The sequence below is a fragment of the Cryptomeria japonica genome, chromosome 7 (genome assembly GCF_030272615.1).
Source record: "Cryptomeria japonica chromosome 7, Sugi_1.0, whole genome shotgun sequence".
Lineage (NCBI taxonomy): Eukaryota > Viridiplantae > Streptophyta > Pinopsida > Cupressales > Cupressaceae > Cryptomeria > Cryptomeria japonica.
The window spans coordinates 52315503-52335292 of NC_081411.1; the positions used below are offsets into that span (position 1 = coordinate 52315503).

Sequence of the window (19790 nt, forward strand, 5' to 3'; positions counted from 1 at the left end):
TTATTATGTTCTAATGATAGATTATCTATTTATGCATAAGGGTGAAATGGTAGTGTAGTCTTGAGTTGAGTGAAAAGCTAAGTGAGTAACCAGTTAATGCTTGTCTCAGACATTACTAGCTTTACTGGTTGCACTCTATTTCAAACCAATGTCACTGTCTGCCAGTCATTTGAAGTGTCTGCTGTCAAACCAGTTTTGGACTGTATTTTTGTCTGTACTGATTCACCCCACCCCCCTTTCAGTACCAATTTAGTACTACTTGCTCATCATTAAGTTATTAGTTTGAACCTCTGTCTTTGGCTATGTGTATCCTATCTCCAACCCGTTCACCTTGTTTTGGGTGAATAATGGAATCTTGGGGTGCCCTTATCCTAGGATAGTGGCACCCTTGTCCTTCCAAACTAGGCCTAATTTTGAATATCTTGGTGCATGTTTCCTTCTTGTTGGTTTCAGATTACAATGTCTCAATTTGACCATTGAAGGCTGACCTGATTAAGGAAATTCCTTGATAATCCTATATAAGAGCACTCTTCTAATTCATTTTATCATCACAATTTATTACAGGCATTCATTAAGAATCAAGATGATATTTCATCCCACCATATCCTAAAATATATTGACATCCTTTAGTAGAAAATTACATTGATGTTTATGCAAGCAAAGCGTTTATGATTAGACAATTGATGTCTTATCATGTCATGTCATTTTATTGCATCAAGACTTATGGTCACACTCAAAGAGCATTGCCTCATAAACCTACAATCATCTACAACAAATCTAAGGTATATTGGAGAGGCATGCTTCACAATGCAAAGGGCACCATTGTGCCCCCATTTTCAACATGGAAATCATACAGAGTTGTCTTCTTTAGTAAGTTATCATCAGAGTAAAACCTTCATGCAATTCTCTGATATCATCCCTTCCTTTCGAATTGAGATATAGTTCTTGTGTCTGGATCAATGCCAATTGTTGCAGGCCATGAATATTGATTCAAGGCGATCACATAGATATAGATTAACTTGAAAAACTCTGATTTGTATCCTATAACTAGGAAACACCATTATATAGATTGGTAAATTTTGAATAATGCAAGAATAAATTAGGTAGCATGGTGAAGATTGGGTTCAAAATGGAAACTATGAAAAAATTCCCAAAATCAATGGAAATTTGTCAATTAAATTTAGAGATATTGAACATGAGATGATAGAAAGACATATTTTGTTGTTGTTGTTTTTAATCAAGGTTTTTAGTTCACTATGTTAATGTAATACACTTCTCAATGTAATTAAAATAATAAAAAATTATCATATAGATTATTATTACTTTTAAAATAACTGGGCATTATTTAATATCATATAAATAAATACACTATGCATGATTTATTAGGATATAAATATATATAGCTGGGCATTATTTAATATCATATAAATAAATACACTATGTCATAAATTAATTTAATATGTCTCTTATAGTTTTAACATTAACTAGTAAATTTATTTTCCATTTCACTAAGAGTTCACAAATTATAATATCAATATTACATTATTTTTAGCTTTGCAACTTCTACAAATTTTAAATGCAATCTAGAATGTCCTGTGATTTTGATAATATAAAAGGATGACTTTGAAAGTAGCTTATTCCACTCTTTCTCACTCCTTTCTCGTCCTCCATTTCCTTGGGCCATCATAGTCAAATCACTAAGTATTTCAAGAGATTCAGTTGGCTTCTTCAAATTAGTTACCACAACTTCTAATAATATAAGTTTTCCTTTTTCACCCAAAGCCTTATAACAATTGTCAAGTATCTTCACACAACTCTCATCATCCTAATCATGTAATACATTGTGTATCACCAAATCATAATATATCAATTTGTAACATATTATGTGTTCATCCAATATCTACTACCCAAAGGAAAAACATTATAATCAATCAATCAAATAATTAAATACCTTCAAAAATATGCCATCTCCATATGGTAGGCTCTCAAACATATTGCCACCCACATTCTCAATACCTACATACCAAAAATCAAAAGATGACCTTCAATCCTTTGGTGCTAAGTTGACTAAAATCAATTGGTTTTGTGCATGGATCCATCTATCCATATAAAAATTTATGTTACCTAATTTTTAAAACTTTAACTTATCTGCTATTGCTTTGTTATATAGATGTGTTATAAATTTATATTCCTTCACTAAAACAATGACATTGTTAAATAAATCTAGCCAAGTAAAAAAACTCAAGAGTTCTAGATAAGTTAGCCCAAATAGAAGTTAATCAGTCATTCTACAAAATGTATATGAATATGCTATAAAAAAAACAATGTTTTTTTTTTGTATGTGGATCAAATGTTAAAATTAGAAAATAATTCTCACGTATCAATGTTTTTAATTTAAGGACTACTTATTTTATATATATAACACATCTCTCAATTCAAGTTTTATACTTTTCTCAATATTTAAATTTTAATCTAAGACATTAAAATGGGGTAAACATATAAAAAAACAAACAATCTCCAAAACCAAATTATCAAATTCTATAAACAATGATGCAATATGGGTCTACCATAAACAATTAATATTCCTCTATGTGAGGTAATTTTGCTTTTATATTTACGTAAAACTATAAAAAATGACCTCTGGGATTAAAATATCAAAACTAACCAAATAATCATATTTAAAAGAAATAACTATGAAATAAAATCTTTCATTAAACCCAACTCATATAAATAATCAATATGCTGTGTAAGCTATACAAACACTATAAGAACCTAAAATTAGCCAAATCATTGAAATAGAACTGTCAAACATTGCCAAATGATTACATTACAAAAAAGTACCGGACCTAACTTAAACAGCCAACTTTGTTAATATGGATTATTTTAAGTTTATATTATGTGAAGGAAAAACTCACACACTCAAAACCCGAAATAATTCATTATAATATCATTGACTATGGAAATTATGTGTTTGCAACCACATTGTCTCGTTAGAAAAAGCTCACACAATCAAAACCAAGAATAATGCAACTAACATAGTCAAAACTGAAAATAATGTGTACTAATATCATGATATGTGGGAATCATATGTTTGCAACCTATATTATCTAATTAGAGAGAGAGTTTGCACAATCGAAACCAAAAATAATGCAGAGTAATACCATGGAGTGAAAATTATATATTTCCAGCCTATATTGGCTCATTGGAATAAATTCACATAGCCAAATTTAGTAATAACCCATATGACTAATATCATGAACCATAAAAATTATATATTTGTAACATGCATTGTCTTATTAGATGTGGAGAGACTATATGCCATTGACATGAGGAAAATTCTTAAAATGACAAAAATAAAACGAATTAACAAGTTCACGAAATTCACTACACATGACACATAAAAATGTTTATTTTTCAATCCAATAAACTACCGTTGAAATTCTGACATATCAGTAAAATAAAATACTCTTCAATTAAAATAAGAAAAAGAGAAGAGAATAACACACTCTCATACATCCATACATCATAATCTATCTTTGACTCTATCAAGCATAAAGACCATGTCTATGTGGGATGCATGGATAGATAGAGAGCCAGCCTTAAACAACACACTAAGCAACACATTAAGTCTAGAGAATGTTAGTCAACTGTGAGTTAACACTTTTAAGTCTAGAAGTGCATTCTTAGTGTGACCACACACCTTAAGCAACACATTAAGCCTAGAAATGTCAGTCAACTCTGAGTGTTTAACACTTTTAAGTCTAGAAGTGTAAGCTTAGTGTGTGCGATTTAAGTCGTTCCTGGATGGAGGGATCCTTTTATAGTCCAGGATACTAAACAATCTGAATTTTGGGTTTACAAATGGTTTCTAGTAATATGGGACTGCCATCTACTCCATGCAGATGCACCAATACGTACAGCAGAATACACCTTTGACCGTATGAAGCGCGAAGACCACATCTGATGCATGCATCGGAATCCATCTTTGACCGTATCTCTACAGGATGGATGGATCATTTTATAGTCCATGATACTCAATCTGTTTTTAGGTCTACAGATAGCTTAGTAATACAAGACAAGTGGTACCTAACTGTACGACAAACGAGACATACAAACCTTAAAATTAAATCATCTTTGAGGAATACAAATTCTCCACCACTAAACCAACTAGACATATATGAAGAAGACTGAAAGACATGAAGAAGATCAAAGTTGATTCCCCGGATATGCCTTCACAATCACCCCCAAAGCCGCTACATGCCCGCCGCCAACGTCCACAACTGTACCCAATTCCTCAAATCCTCTGTAACAACTCACAATCTGTTTCATGGTCGTCATGGTAAAAGACGCCATGCAGTTGTTGATGATAGAATTAACCTCCGGATGATCCTTCCCATAAGCAAAAATGTCCATACCGTGAGCCTTGGAGCACGCCTTCATGGAGACGGTGCCACGGGGCCATCATCACCTCATGGGTCTGCATCACAACCAACGGAACCAGGCTCGCATGACTGTTCTCCCTAACGTACATAAGCTTTGCGCACTCACTCAGGGAGAATCGAACCTCTGACGTGTCGTCACCCGCCTGGGATTGAATGAAAACGCCCCTGGACGAAAGATATCGGAGGATGCGAAAGAGGTAGTCCAGATTGGGTGTCTGGGTCGGAAGTCGGGCGGCGATTTGGTGGAGGGAAAGAGAGGGGCCGATTTCAGAAAAAGGGCGGGTACAAAGGAGAAAATGGTCTCCATGGCCTCCTGTGTATGCGCTGCCACATTCTCCAGTGCTTCTGCATCCATTTTTGTTGCAAAATCTCAAAGTTGCGAGGCTCAATAATCGTCGCGTGAACAAGTGAAGCGGATAGGATTTCTCAAAAGAGTGAGCAACGGCTGACTAAATTGCAAAGTCTTCTACTTTCAATTCCACTTTCACCACTTTCACCACTCTAGTCTTAATCCTCACACACTAAGTAAAATATTCAATTCCAATTTCACTAGTCTAGTCTTAAATCACACACACTAAGCAAAATATTAAGCTTAGAGAATGTTAATCAATTCTGAGTGTTTAACACTTTTAAGTCTAGAAGTGTATTCTTAGTGTGACCCCACAAACTAAGCGGACACAGCTAATTTGGCTCCAAAACTGTGATGTCATACGATGCATAACTTTCATGTTATGCAGAGACAAAAATTGTAGACTAGGCACAAAATGATTGCGGGACTTAGTAGAAGCATTGCGGCCGCTGAACTCCTGTTGTATAACACAAAAGTTATTTTCAGTGTACAACAATGCGGTTGGGGCGTTTTTGGAGCCATAATAGCTATAGCCACACTAAGCAACATATTAAGTCTCGAAAATTTCAATCAACTCTTAACACTTTCAAGCCTAGAAGTGTACGCTTAGTGTGTATGGTTTAAGCCATTCCGTCTAATTGATGAAGAAAAAGATGACGAGGGAGACTTCTCCTCAATTTGGGTGAACTTTAGGAATGTTTTATATCCACCTGTTTTTTTTGTGGATGTGTAATTTTAGTTCTTATAAATTTACTCGGGATCCATGTGAATTAAAAGCTGCATTATTAAAATTTGATTACCAAAAGAGAAATGAGTTATGTATGGTGTAACAAGGGTCACACAATTTGTTTATTTAGTATAAAAATAAAAATAGTTGTTGTTCATAGAGAGGTAGGTAAAGAATCTATTATGTAGTTGATAAATGAGTTTAACTAACATAATTATTAGTTTTCGTGATACACAAAAGATTATTTATGCTTCCCTTTGAATGTAATATACGTTTTTAGTTGACCAATAGCATGAGAGTTATAAAAATATTATGTGCCATTCTATAGTTCTAATTTTGGTACATATTTTAATGATTTGAAAAAGTTATTTTTAAATTTTCTTATTAGATTATTTTCCTAGCACTCATTGAAGAATTCATAGAAAAATTTACATTTTTAGTTGGCTAGTACCATAAAAGAATTTAAAAAAGTGATGTACAATAAAAAAAATCTAACAAGATATGCATAAATCTTATCATCTTATTCAATGCAAGCATATCTAATTGAATTTACATATTCGTTTTAACAATATTGACAAATCTGGACAAATCTAATCACATTCAATACATTGTATCCATCATATATTTTGAATATGAATATTGCTATATATTCAATTAAATGTGAATATGATGGAAGTGATATTATAACTATATATGTTTGTCAATATGATGCAAGTGATATTATAATCATATATGTTTCATGATTTTTTTTTAATACATGTAGTTTATTGAATCAAATGTCAACAATGTTAAATCCTTGGATAAGATTAGTTTATTGATATTGGTAGGATTACTTATGCATCCATTGGATGCAATTTATTTTTAAAGTTGATCAATAGTATGACAAAATTTTAAAAAGGCAATGTGAGATTTTATAGGTCTTATATTTGAACATATTTTAATGATTTTAAAAAATTGCATACTTCTTTTTCTATTGTTGAATTAATTAATTTATTCCTTTGTTCAAAAGAAATTAATATTTTCAAATTAAACTTATTTCACTCATAAATATAGAAAACAATAGCACCTGAATTGATGAAATATATTTTAATATTTTATAATTCTATTCTAAGCTTGATGTTAATCTAATTAAAAACCTCTATAAAATATGTTAAAGATATTGTTTTAGAGGTGTGTATTCCACTTATATATGGTAGTGGATTAACCACCACAAAAAATAGTAGGATTATAATATAATTGATTAAAAATTCATAAGTATATTCATAATTATTTTAAATCTTAAAATAATAATTAATAAGTTAGAATTATATTTTATATATGTGAAACAATTATATAATTAAAATAATCTCCATATCTTTTATTCTACTTCTAATTAAAAAGTTAAATCTTATTTAAATTAATTAAACATTCTAATTAATTATAACTATAATATTAATTTGCCCGTTGTGACATAGTGTTCATAAACTAATTTCATTTGTGAGACCTTGTGCTTTCGCTAGGCTAATGTAATTATAATTACATATTTAATACGATAAAAATATTTTAATAACATCTTAAATATAAATTATCTAATATTCAAATATAAAAATTTAAATTTTATAAATTTAAATTTGAGCACATTCAAATATTAATACATCAATGCACATATATTGAACATTTATCTTTCTAAAACTAAACATAATTATCTCTCATATTCGTTTTTAATATAATAATCAATATTTCAAAATTTAAAATTAATCTATATATTCATTACTTATATTACAGGATTAATCTAAAGAACACAATTTAATGAATGTAGCATAGGGTTTTGTTTGATCAATAATCAAATGGCCATGGGTTTAAATATGAGTGATAATTATATATATCCACATGGAGAGAATATACTTCATTTCAATTTCAAATGAAAATAAAAAATCAATTTGTCATGGCTTTTTCATTGGGTTTCCCTAGTGATGCGAAAGGAACAATTTATTTTTTCTTGGACGGATGTTTTTTTTTCTTTGAATGGCCATTGATAATATAATATCTTAGTTTCAAAAAAAAATATTAGTTTTCATAAAATGACAAAACAATGCCACAATTCAATTCTCATTGGATACATTCAATTATTTTCTCTCGGAGAACTTCACTCTGCCATGCCTGTCAGAAATGATTGTTGGAGAAAAATTTTGCCCAAAAATCACCTGAGAATGAATATTTTCCAATAAATAGAGGTGATAAGTTGAGACTTTGTCATGTTTTTATTGTCGAAACTCTTAGGTTTTTGACATCTTTTGGTTTGCATGGTAGTAGTGAAGTATTGTAAATTGACTATATGTACACCATGTGTTAAATCTGAACTTATGAAATCATGTTTGAACTTTGTCAGTCTGTTCTTGTAGTCATGCCATTTATTCCTGCAGCCAAGTGATTTGTTCCTATTGCTATGTGGATTATTTAGGGTAATATCATATGTGAATTAATGAATGTGTTAATTAAATAAAATACGTATGCATGTCCTTGTATGTTTATTTTGTTGTAGTGCAAATAATAATTGATGCCGCGGTGGATATTCTCCTTTCGCGCCTGAGGAAGGAAGAATTAAGTAAGAAATAACTGGAGATCAAACTAAAGAGGAGTTGAGCGAGCGCAAGATACGGCATGAGCGGAGCAGCCAAGCAGTACTATGAAAGTTTAACTTTAGTGGGCATTGAATTCACAAAATATCACTACGACATTCTATGGTTTGGTCTAGATCCACGTTTCCTGCAGCCAAGCTCTAGTTATCTTCTTCATCAGTCAAGCCTCTTCTTCTGGGCATGATTTGGGTTGTCGATTATTGTTGATCTTTTCTTTTTAATAAGCTCTTCCTTTTTTCTTAGAGGTTAGACAGAATAGAAAGGAATAGAGCAGAGAATTTTGATAAGCATTCTAGAGTTTTTCTTTTAAAAACATGTAATCATTTTCAGGAAGCAATGAATAAAAGATATGTTGTTTTAATCTGTTAAAAGTATTTTTCTGGAAGCTTGATATCATTCATCTAAGGGGGCCGACTTGGTGAGTGATCCTATGTTTATTCTCATTAAAATTAGTTCTTCTTTACTTGCAGTAGAAGTTTGTGCCTTGACTGTTCCTACAGCCACTGGAAATAGATCCACTGATTGTTCCTGCGGCCAAGCCAGAACATAGTGGTTTCTGTTATTTATATTAGATCATTCCAGCATTGTTTTTATAAGTTTTCCTGTAGCCTTTTATAATTTCCATTCTTCCCTTTCCTTTCCACATAATGTTAGTTACTGCAGCAATGCAAAATAGCCATTGAAGGAGCTTAGTGCATATATAGTGCAGACCCATTTCAAGTTTTGTGTCCCTGGGTTGATAACTAAATGAATAGTAGCCATGAAAATAGTAACTTTACCAGATGAAGGTCCAAACTTTGGGTTGAGATTTCAATTAGAGTTATTATTATTATTATAGTTGGAGTAGACATTTTTGGTGCCGTTGCCGGGGATGGTGTCAAACTAAGAACCTTTCATGGTTATTATTGTTTCCAGTTAATTGTTTTTTAGATTCTTTATGGTTTGAAAATTTCATGAATCTGCATGCATAGAAGAAGAAGAGACCCAAAACGTAGATTTCTGCCCACTCATCCTAATCATGCAGAAGATAATTTCCTAGATATAAATCCTTTTGCTGAACTTTACCAAGCCCCATATAATTTGAATCACCCTGAATCTGAATTTCTGAAAGGTAATCTTCAGTTCCTTTTTGGTCTTCAAGAAGAAGAATTTCCTATAGCAACAACCCCCACAAGTCTAATGCAAGGGAACCCTCATCCTGGTGGGAATAATCCACCACCACCACCAAGTCCAACGTTTGAGTTTCCCATCTCTGATCATCATGATAACACTAATCTCAAGAACATTCCAGCATCTTCACTCCCTAAATTCTATGGATTGGTGACAAAGGATCCAGACACATTTCCGTTTGAGTTTGATGTTCTCTGTAGGATTTTTGACTATACTACAGATGCCCATAAACTCAAAAATTTTCTTGCCACTTTGAAGTTGTCATCCTTGAGATAGTTTATGAGCTTGGGTAGTAGCACAATCAATACATGGGATGAGATGAAACGGTTGTTTCTTGCAAAATACAAAGATTATTGTAGAGGTACTGATCGTCATGGGGATGATATCTTTAGAATGACACAAACTGAAGATGAGAGTCTTGAAGATTACTTGGAAAGGTTTCTGTTTAGTGTCAAAAAGTCCAAGCATAGCACTCTCAATGAAGATTCCCTCAAATTGATATTTTTGAGGGGAATCAGTCATAAATGCACCGATTCCTTGGATCTTATGGGAGGAGGTGACATTACACAATCCACTTGGGCTGAAATAGGACAAATTTGCAAGAAGTATTCCAAATCTACTTCTAAGAAGAATAGGAGATTTAAACCAAGGGCACCATTATCAACATCTGGAATTGGAGTTTCTAGATTGGAACTTAGTCATCTATTAAAGGATTTCAAGGAGGACATTATAAACAATATGACTACCCAGTTGGATACACTGGCAGCTAAGAAGAAGCATGAGGAAGCTAATGCATTCCTTGCAGAATTCTGTCCTCATTGTAAACAGTGAAAGAAAGATTGTAGATGTAAGATGGCTGCAAATGTGGAGGTATCTGACTTCAAGCCAATTCAAGGTGAGGATGAGCAAGTCTTCTATGTTGCTCAAAGGAGACCAAATTTTCAAAGACAAAGTATGCCACTCGATCCACTTTCTTTTTCTGGTTATAGTGGAAATTCTTTTGCACCAAATAACCAATGGCAACCACCGTATTCTCAAAATATTGGTAACTATCAAAATTGGTATGGTTCACAAGGCCAAGGACAACATTTTGGTAATCAAATGTCACAGTGGCAGTAGCCACAGGGGAACTAGTACCCACCTCAGGGCCGAGGAAACCAATTTTAAGGGAATTGGCAACCTACTTCTCAATGGAGAGGAAGCCAACCATGGCCAGCCCAATCTTCTGGTTATCAGCCGCCTATTCAGCAACCACAACCTCCTGCTTTAATGCCTCCTCCTGCACCGCCTAAACCAACATAGTTGCCTACTCAATCGTTGCCAAATCCAAATATCAAGTCTCAACAACAACAACAACAAGCTTATTCAGCTGATGTTAATCAATACCCAACCTATCCTTTATCACTAGATGACATTCACCTCCGATCTAGAACAACTTTACCTAATCCCTCTCATCCAGTTATCACTGAGGTACAAGATGAGCAAGAAATCTCTAATCCAATAGATACAATACCCCAGAATTAAATATTGCCACCATTTCCCCATAGATTGCAAGAAAAAGAAGTTCCCACTGAACAACAACAAAGCTTTGATATTATTGATCAACTGAAGCATATTTGTGTTAAAATACCATTGTTGCAAGCAATAAAGGATGTTCCCATATATGGTAAGGCATTGAGAGAAGCATGTCTAAAAAATCCTGGCAGGAAGAAAAAGGATCCACAAACAGTTCATGTTATGGGTCAATTGGTTGATATTATGTTAGGTAAAATTGTCATTCCAAAGTATTTTGATCCAGGTAGTCCGGTTTTGAGTATAGTCATTAACGGCAGTTAAATAAAAAATGTTTTGATTTATTTAGGGGTAGCCATTATTGTAATGTCAAGGGAAGTAATGAAACATCTTGAGATCAATAGTTTAAGGCCTACACCCACAGTTCTACAGCTTGTTGATAGCTTTATAGTGAGACTTGATGGTATTATAGAGGATGTAGTAGTTATTCTAGATTCCTTGGAATATCCTGCAGACTTTATGATTTTATCTCCAAAGGTAACATTGGGAGGATATCTGGTCATTTTGGGTAGACCTTGGCTTCCCACAGCTGATGCATATATTGGGTGTAGATCAGGGGATATGACTATTTCAGATGGGAGTTCTACAAAAACATTAGCCTTGTATTCTCTAGCACAACCCCAGCTTGAACAACAACAAGCCATTTGGCCTATCTTGGGAGAAGAATCTGAAGAAATTGACTCTATTAATCACCTTATGATGATTAATCGAGGACCACTCATGCAGTTATATGATGAGGAATCAATTCTTAATAAAATCATGATAAATGAATTTATAGAAGAGCAAAAATTGCAGAAATTGGCTCCGAATATTGTAGGTTTGGACTTTCTTGTAGCCACTGATATATTGCATACTTTGTTGCTGTAGGAATTATCTTCTTCTCATTTTTCTGATATAAACTAGATTGGTCTTACTATTAAGATAGAGGTGGAAGGGAATAAATATTTGAATATCAATAGAGATCTATCAGATACTCAAAAAGAGGGCCTTGTGAACTTGCTGAAACTTCATAAAAATGCTTTTGCATGGGATTACAAGGATATGAATGGGATTGATCCAGTAGTTTGTACCCACCGTATTTATATAAAAGATTAGTTTTGCCCACTTAGACAACCTCAAAGATGAGTCAATCCTACCTTGAAGGAGATAGTTAAAGAAGAATTGCAGAAATTGTTAAAAGCTGGGTTTATCTATCCTATCTCTGATAGCCAATGGGTATCACCTCTTGTGATAGTCCCTAAAAAAGGAGGAAAATGGAGGGTATGTGTTGATTATAGAGCTCTGAACTTAGCAACAAGAAAAGATCATTTTCCATTACCATTTGTGGATTAGGTTTTGGATTCTCTAGCTGTTAAAAGATATTTTCATTCCTTGATGGATTTAGTAGCTACAATAAGATCCAAATAGCCCCCAAGGATAAAGAGAAGACGACATTTACTTGTCCATGTGGCACGTATGCATATTTTGTTCTTCCTTTTGGGTTGTGTAATGCTCCAACCACTTTTCAAATAGCAGTGATCAGTATCTTTTCTGATATTTCTCAAGACATTATGGAAATTTATATGGATGACTTTACAACTTATGGTTTTGAATTTGATCAAGCATTGGGTAATCTGAAGAAAGTTTTGCAGTGATGTGAAGACTACAACTTGTCTTTAAACAATGAGAAGTGTTTCATCATGATGGAAGAAGGAATAGTCCTTGGTCATCATATATCTATACAAGGCACCCAGGTGGATCCAACAAAGATTGAGGTCATTCAGCATATTAATGACCCTGTGAAGCAAAAAGATGTAAGAAGTTTTCTTGGTCATGCTGGATACTACAGACGGTTTATCAAAGATTTCATTAAAATTGCAAGTCTCTTCTATTCACTGCTTACTAAAGATGCAAAATTTAAATGGACCTCAACATGCAATGAAGCTTTCTTAAAGCTTAAGCATGCTTTGACTCAAGCACCAGTTCTTAAAGGGCCAAATTGGTCTCTACCATTCCAAATCCATACAGATGCTTCTGATTATGCAATAGGAGCAACAGTTAGGACCAAAAATTGACAAATTGGAAAATGCAATATATTATATTAGCAAGAATTTGTAGGGACCTGAATTGAATTACACAGTTACTGAAAAGGAAATGCTAGCTGTCATATATGCACTTAACAAATTTAGACACTATATCATAGGATATCCCATATTTGTGCATACAGATCATACTGCAATTAGATATCTCATGAATAAGCCATCAATCACTAGTAGATTAGCTTGATGGTTATTGTTGATGCAGGAATTTGATATCACAGTTGTTGATAAACCAGGGAAGTCTAATGTGGTTGTAGATTATCTTTCACATCTTCAATTGCAAGAAGATTCTACAATAATAGATGACACTTTTCCAGATGAACATTTGTTTCTCATGCAAGCTCACACTCCTTGGTATGCTGATATTGCCAACTATTTAGCTACAGTTAAGATGCCAATTTATTTCTCTCCTAAGGAAAGAAGGTTGCTAGTTGAAAAAAGTGTTAACTTCTCATGGATTGATGATTGTCTATTTTATATTGGACCTGACCCAGTCATGCGAAGATGTGTCAGAGAAGATGAAACATATGACATCCTGCATGCATGTCATGATGAGCCATGTGGAGGTCATTTTGCTGCCAAAAGAACAACATTGAAAATACTCAATACAGGATACTATTGGCCCACATTACATAAGGATACAGCTCAGTACACATGGAAATGTGACAGATGTTAGCAAATGGGAAGACCTACAAAATCTGAGGAGATGTCACTATATCCTCAAATATCAGTTGCACCATTTGACAAGTGGGGATTAGATTTTGTTGGCCCAATTGATCGACCTTCTAATGGCAGATCTTATATCTTGGTATGTACAGACTATGTAACAAAATGGGTAGAAGCTCATGCCATGACACATGCAAGAGATAATAAGGTAGCTGAGTTTCTTTATGAAGAGATATTTACAAGATATGGAGTACCAAAGGAAATTGTCTCAGACTAGGGACCTCAATTTACTTCAACATTGATAAAGGCTTTGGTCAATGAATACAATATAAGGCACATAAAATCTACTCCATATCATCCATAGGCTAACAGACAAGTAGAAGTTACAAATAGAGAGCTTGAGGCTATTCTTACAAAAATAGTGTCTATTCACAAGAAAGATTGGTCTCACTGGCTTTCAGAAGCAATTTGAGCATATAGAACAACTTGGAAAACACTAATTGATTTCACACCTTTTGAGATGGTTTATGGCAAAACAACAATGATGCTTATTGAATCTGAGCATAAAACCCTGAGGACAACTTTGCAATTAAATATGACATTGTCTAAGGCACATAAAGAATGCATTCAACAATTAAATGCTCTAGATGAATGGAGAAAGATAGTTGTTCAATAGACATAATTGATTCAAAATCAAAGAGCAAAATAGCATAATAAATATATCAGGGAAAAGAAATTCAAAGTTGGTGACTGGGCACTATTGTATGATTCTAGATATAAATATGCTATGGGAAATCTTCAAACTAGGTGGTTGGGTTCGTATGAGATAGAAGAAGTTTTCCAGAATGGAGCTGTTTGTTTGTCCACAATTGATCCTGTTTGATTTAAACTCTTAGTAAATGGTCACCGACTACGTCTATATCATAAGCCAGCTACTAAAGAAGAGTTCCTGTAGCAGTTTGCTCCACAAAGTGACATAGAGGTTCCTGCAGCACCTGACAAGGTTCTTGTAGCAACTGACAATGAGCCTGCAGAAACTCATGAGCTTCCTGTTGCAATTGAGCAAGGTAATAAAGGTAAAGTTCCTACAGCCTCTGCAGTGAACATATTTGCCGCTTCATAATAAACTATTTCCATATTATATGGGAATATTCTTCTTTGTAAATAAAATCCCATCCACGACATTCCATCCTACGTTCTTACCTGTCATTTCATTTCATTTCGCCATCATTTTCGTACAATTGCAGGTACGTGTATATTGTGTTTTATTTTAATTATGCATTTATTAGTTTATTATGATTATATCTTGTTTAAATCCGTTCCACTACCCGAAATCTTGTCAGCTTGTGTGGACACGTGCTAGGTTAAGTTGGGGTGATGTTTTATGGTTCGGTTTCCAAAGTGATTAATTATCAGTCCTTTGTGGTACTCCGAATTGATTTTTTTCCCATCATTACTTATTATGTTATTATTTCACGAAAGTGAATAATAAATTCTGCCACTAGAATTGAGATATGTAAGGAAATTTTAATTTATCAAGACTGTCAGATATTTTGGTACAGCTGTAGAGAAAAAAAAGCAGAGTGAGAGATGGGTGGTGATCCAATTCGTCATGAGCTAGCGGTTCATGAAGTGTTGGTGTAGGATGCTCTTTGTGAGCATTATTTAAGACACCACGACTGGTTTAATTAAAGTGAAGCTACAGTTAAAGGTTTGAAGGTTATTGCTACGGAGCAGCAAATAGCAGAAGTAACGGGGTTGCCACAGGAAGTTGAACTATTTTCATAATCAAAAGATGCAAGAAGTGCCAGGGAAGAGTTCACAATTCCCATAGATGGACCCTTAATGGTGGACAAACAAGGAACTAGAAGGGTTTCTCTACTAGCACATTGCCCTGAAGTAGCTTTGTATGTTATGAAATACATTACATGTGAAGGGCGATATTCAAATCTACATTCACCTCATTTTAAATTACTTAGTCATCTGCGGCATGGCCGATGAGTGAATGTTCCTGATTTCTTATACCACCTCATTTCTACAAGTGCTAAGGAGACGCGAAAAAATGGAAATCGTTCCATTAGCCATCATGGATTGGTTAAGCTACTTGTATAGTGGTCCCTGAGAGATGTTTCACAAATGGAATGGGGTGTATTTGAGGATATACAACAATTGAGGGTTGAAGATGCTCCTGTTGCAGATAACCCACCGGTTGAAGAAGAAAATGTTGCAGAACCCTCTTCCCCTATAGTTGCTACAGATGAGGATTTGCTTGTTGTTGAAGGAGCCACGGTTATTATGGAGGAAAAGATAGTGGAATTAAGTGAAGAACAACCCTCTACTTCTCTTCAAAGAGATTTGCCAGTTCTGTGAAGGAAAGGAAAAGAGTTGGAAAGGGATGAAACAGATGAAGAACTTATGACTCAGCCGCAGGTAACTCAGATTCCTCCTGCAGCCAAGAGGCATAGGACAAAAATAAAAACTCCTGCAACAACTGAAGCAACTCGGAAACTTCAGAAAAAGGAAGCCTTGTAGATATTGAAACTCAAGAAGAAGGAAGCCCTGCAGAGGATGAAATCCAAAAAAATGTTGCTGAGGATAAACTAGCAAATCTTGCTTCTGTGGCACAATAATTTGAAGAAACTGTTGAAGATATTTTATAGCAGCCTAAAGAAAATATTGGAGAGATGCCAGCACAGATTGAGGAGTTTATTGAGGAAATCTCATGGTCTAAGGTAGCACCTATTAGACCTCCTTCATCCCTAAGTACTTTATCTATTGCTTTAACATTTTATAGACAATGGGAAATAGAGAGGGCTAGGTTGCAAGGGATTATTGATAAATAGCAAAAAGAAATTGAAAAAAGAGATAATAGAATTGAGAAATTAGAGGCTAAAGTGGAAATAATTTCTGGTATGGTTCCTGAGTTGATTCAATGTAGGTCACCTCCAAGAGTTTATGCAGTATACTTGAAAGAGTGGTCTCTGAACTTCAAACTAAACCACATTGTTAGGGACCTTAGCTCCTCTTTAGAAACATCTAAAAAATTCTTTTATGCTTACCAAACTTCTCCACCTGCTGTGAAGAATTTTCTATGTGAATTGTACTTACATAACTATGTTGTACCCTCAGATAGAGAGTAGAACCCTTTGTATATTGGGGATATCCATATCAAAGCTTTAATGTCATGGAACCAAAATGAGATTATCATGGGGGCACAAGTCATGGAGTATGAAAAATTAGAGTTTGACTATCCATTACCATTACGGAGGGAATCAGACGTACCAAGAGTTATTTATTATGATTGGCAGAAGTTACTGGTAAGAGATGATGTTAGAAAATTAGTGCTTCCAATGAGAGATGAAGTCTATCAAGCATATGAGCATTTGATTCAGACTGACAGGACAACTGCAATAGAAGGGTTAACTCAGCACTGGAATAATCTACTAGAATAGTTAAAACAAGGAGAACCTTATTCATTATAAAATTTTTATGCAGCCATGCAAAGAGCCCCTAGATACATACAGTTAGGCAGGGAGAAAGCCAACAACTGGCTACCATTAATCTTTCAACCCCAATCCTTATGTGGCCGCTTTTGGAATGTTAGCCTATAGAGCATAACTATGATGCAGTCACAGAAGAAGCAAATAGATGGTCAAGGCTGGAAAAAATGAAAGGATTTTATTGGAACTTGGCTTTAGGGGGGACAGGTCAGGGCACCATTGGTGATTTAAGAGTTACTGCAAGAGTCTGAAATTTCCCTTTTGCTATAGGATCAACAAACTCTTAAAGTTGGGGGGCATGATAAGTTGAGACTTTGTCATGTTTTTATCATCGAAACTCTTAGGTTTTTGACATCTTTTGGTTTGCATAGCAGTAGTGAAGTATTGCAAATTGACTATATGTACTCCATGTGTTAAACCTGAACTTATGAAATCATGTTTGAACTTTGTCGGTCTGTTCCTGCAGCCATACCATTTATTCTTGCAGCCAAGTGATTTGTTCCGGTTGCTATGCAGATTATTTAGGGTAATATCATATGTGAATTAATGAATGTGATAATTAAATAAAATACGTATGCATTTCCTTGTATGTTGTTTTTGTTGTAGTGCAGATAATAATTGATGCCGCGGTGGATATTCTCCTTTCGCGCTTGAGGAAGGAAGAATTACGTAAAAAATAACTGGAGATCAAACTGAAGAGGAGCTGAGCGACCGCAAGGTACAACATGAGCAGAGCAGCCAAGCAGTACTACGAAAGTTTAATTTTAGTAGGCATTGAATTCGCAAAATATCGCTACAGTATGCAAAGACTGTGGTTTGGTCTAGATCCACGTTTCCTGCAGCCAAGCTCTAGTTATCTTCTTCATCAGTCAATCATCCGCCTCTTCTTCTGGGCGTGATTTGGGTTGTCCATTGTTGTTGATCTTTGTTTTTTAATAAGCTCTTCCTTTTTTCTTAGAGGTTAGATAGAATAGAAAAGAATAGAGCAGAGAATTTTGATAAGCATTCTGGAAGTTTTCTTTTAAAAACATGTAATCATTTTCAAGAAGCAATGAATAAAAGATATGTTGTTTTGATTTGTTAAAAGTATTTTTTTGGAAGCTTGATATCACTCATCCAAGGGGGCCCACTTGGTGAGTGATCCTGTGTTTATGCTCATTGAAATTAGTTCTTCTTTAGTTGCAGTAGAAGTTCATGCCTTGACTGTTCCTACAACCATTGGAAATAGATCCACTGATTGTTCCTATAGCCAAGCCAGAGCAGATTGATTTCTGTTATTTATATTAGATCATTCCAGCATTGTTTTTATAAGTTTTCCTGTAACCTTCTATAATTTCCATTCTTGCCTTTCCTTTCCGCACAATGTTAGTTACTGCAGCAATGCAAAATAGCCATTGAAGGAGCTTAGTGCATATATAGTGCAGATGAATTTCAAGTTTTACGTCCCTAGATTGATAACTAAATGAACACTAGCCATGAAAATAGTAACTTTACCATATGAAAGTCCAAACTTCAGGTTGAGATTTCAATTACAGTTATTATTATTATAGTTGACATAAGCAAGAGGCACCTAGTTGGATTCTCTTAACTCGACCACATACTAAGAACTCCACTCTTAATGATAACAACTGATTGACTTTTTGTATTTGCAATGATAACAACTTTTGATCTATTTTTTGTTCCTATAATTGTAAAATTCACAACACATTTCAAAAACGGACATATATGAGAAAGACCCACTAACCTGGAATAGACGGTACAGTCTGAACGACATGGGGAAGATCAAAGTTGATTCCCCGGATATGCGGATATGCCTTCACAATCACCCCCAAAGCCGCTCCATGCCCGCCGCAAACATCCACAACTGTACCCAATTCCTCAAATCCCCTGTAACAACTCACAATCTGTTTCATGGACGTCATGGTAAAAGACGCCATGCAGTCATTGATGATAGAATTAACCTCCGGATGATCCTTCCCATAAGCAAAAATGTCCATACCGTGAGCCTTCTCGAACGCATGGCCGCCTTGGAGCACGCATTCATGGAGACGGTGCCACGGGGCCATCATCACCTCGTGGGTCTGCATCACAACCAACGGAACCAGGCTCGCATGACTGTTCTCCCTAACGTACATAAGCTTTGCGCACTCACTCAGGGAGAATCGAACCTCTGACGTGTCGTCACCCGCCTGGGATTGAATGAAAACGCCCCTGGCCGAAAGATATCTAAGGATGCGAAAGAGGTAGTCCAGATTGGGTGTCTGGGTCGGAAGTCGGGCGGCGATTTGGTGGAGGGAAAGAGAGGCGCACGGGCCTTCGCTTGCGATTATGTCTGGGATTTGCAGGAGGAGGGCCGATTTCAGAACAAGGGCGGGTACAAAGGAGAAAATGGTCTCCATGGCCTCCTGTGTATGCGCTGCCACATTCTCCAGTGCTTCTGCCTCCATTTTTGTTGCAAAATCTCAAAGTTGCAAGGCTCAATAATCGTCGCGTGAACAAGTGAAGCGGATAGGATTTCTCAAAAGAGTGGGCAACGGCTGACCAAATTGCAAAGTCTTCTACTTTCAATTCCACTTTCACCAGTCTAGTTTTAAACCCCACACACAGCAAAATATTCAATTCCAATTTCATTAGTCTACTCTTAAATCACACACAGCAAAATATTAAG

At 35.0% G+C, this 19790-nt stretch overlaps 1 protein-coding gene across 1 annotated transcript; it reads right to left on the bottom strand.

Annotated features, from left to right (window-relative positions):
• Positions 1 to 1537: 1537 nt before the first annotated feature.
• On the bottom strand, positions 1538 to 19569 carry LOC131041719 (desmethylxanthohumol 6'-O-methyltransferase-like). The gene is made up of 3 exons (XM_059208171.1): positions 18867 to 19569; positions 1952 to 2016; positions 1538 to 1825 (listed from the first exon to the last, which is right to left on the bottom strand). Exons 1-3 carry the CDS (start codon positions 19567 to 19569, stop codon positions 1538 to 1540), a joined length of 1056 nt encoding a protein of 351 aa, XP_059064154.1.
• Positions 19570 to 19790: the final 221 nt, after the last annotated feature.

Excerpts from the sequence above, each read along its gene's own strand:
- LOC131041719 (XM_059208171.1), bottom strand. The coding sequence starts at position 19,569 with ATGGAGGCAGAAGCACTGGAGAATGTGGCAGCGCATACACAGGAGGCC. Across the intron at positions 2,017-18,866 it reads GACTGTACCGTCTATTCCAG|GTATTGAGAATGTGGGTGGC; the intron begins GTTAGTGGGTCT and ends TTTGGTATGTAG. Across the intron at positions 1,826-1,951 it reads GAGATGGCATATTTTTGAAG|GATGATGAGAGTTGTGTGAA; the intron begins GTATTTAATTAT and ends TTACATGATTAG.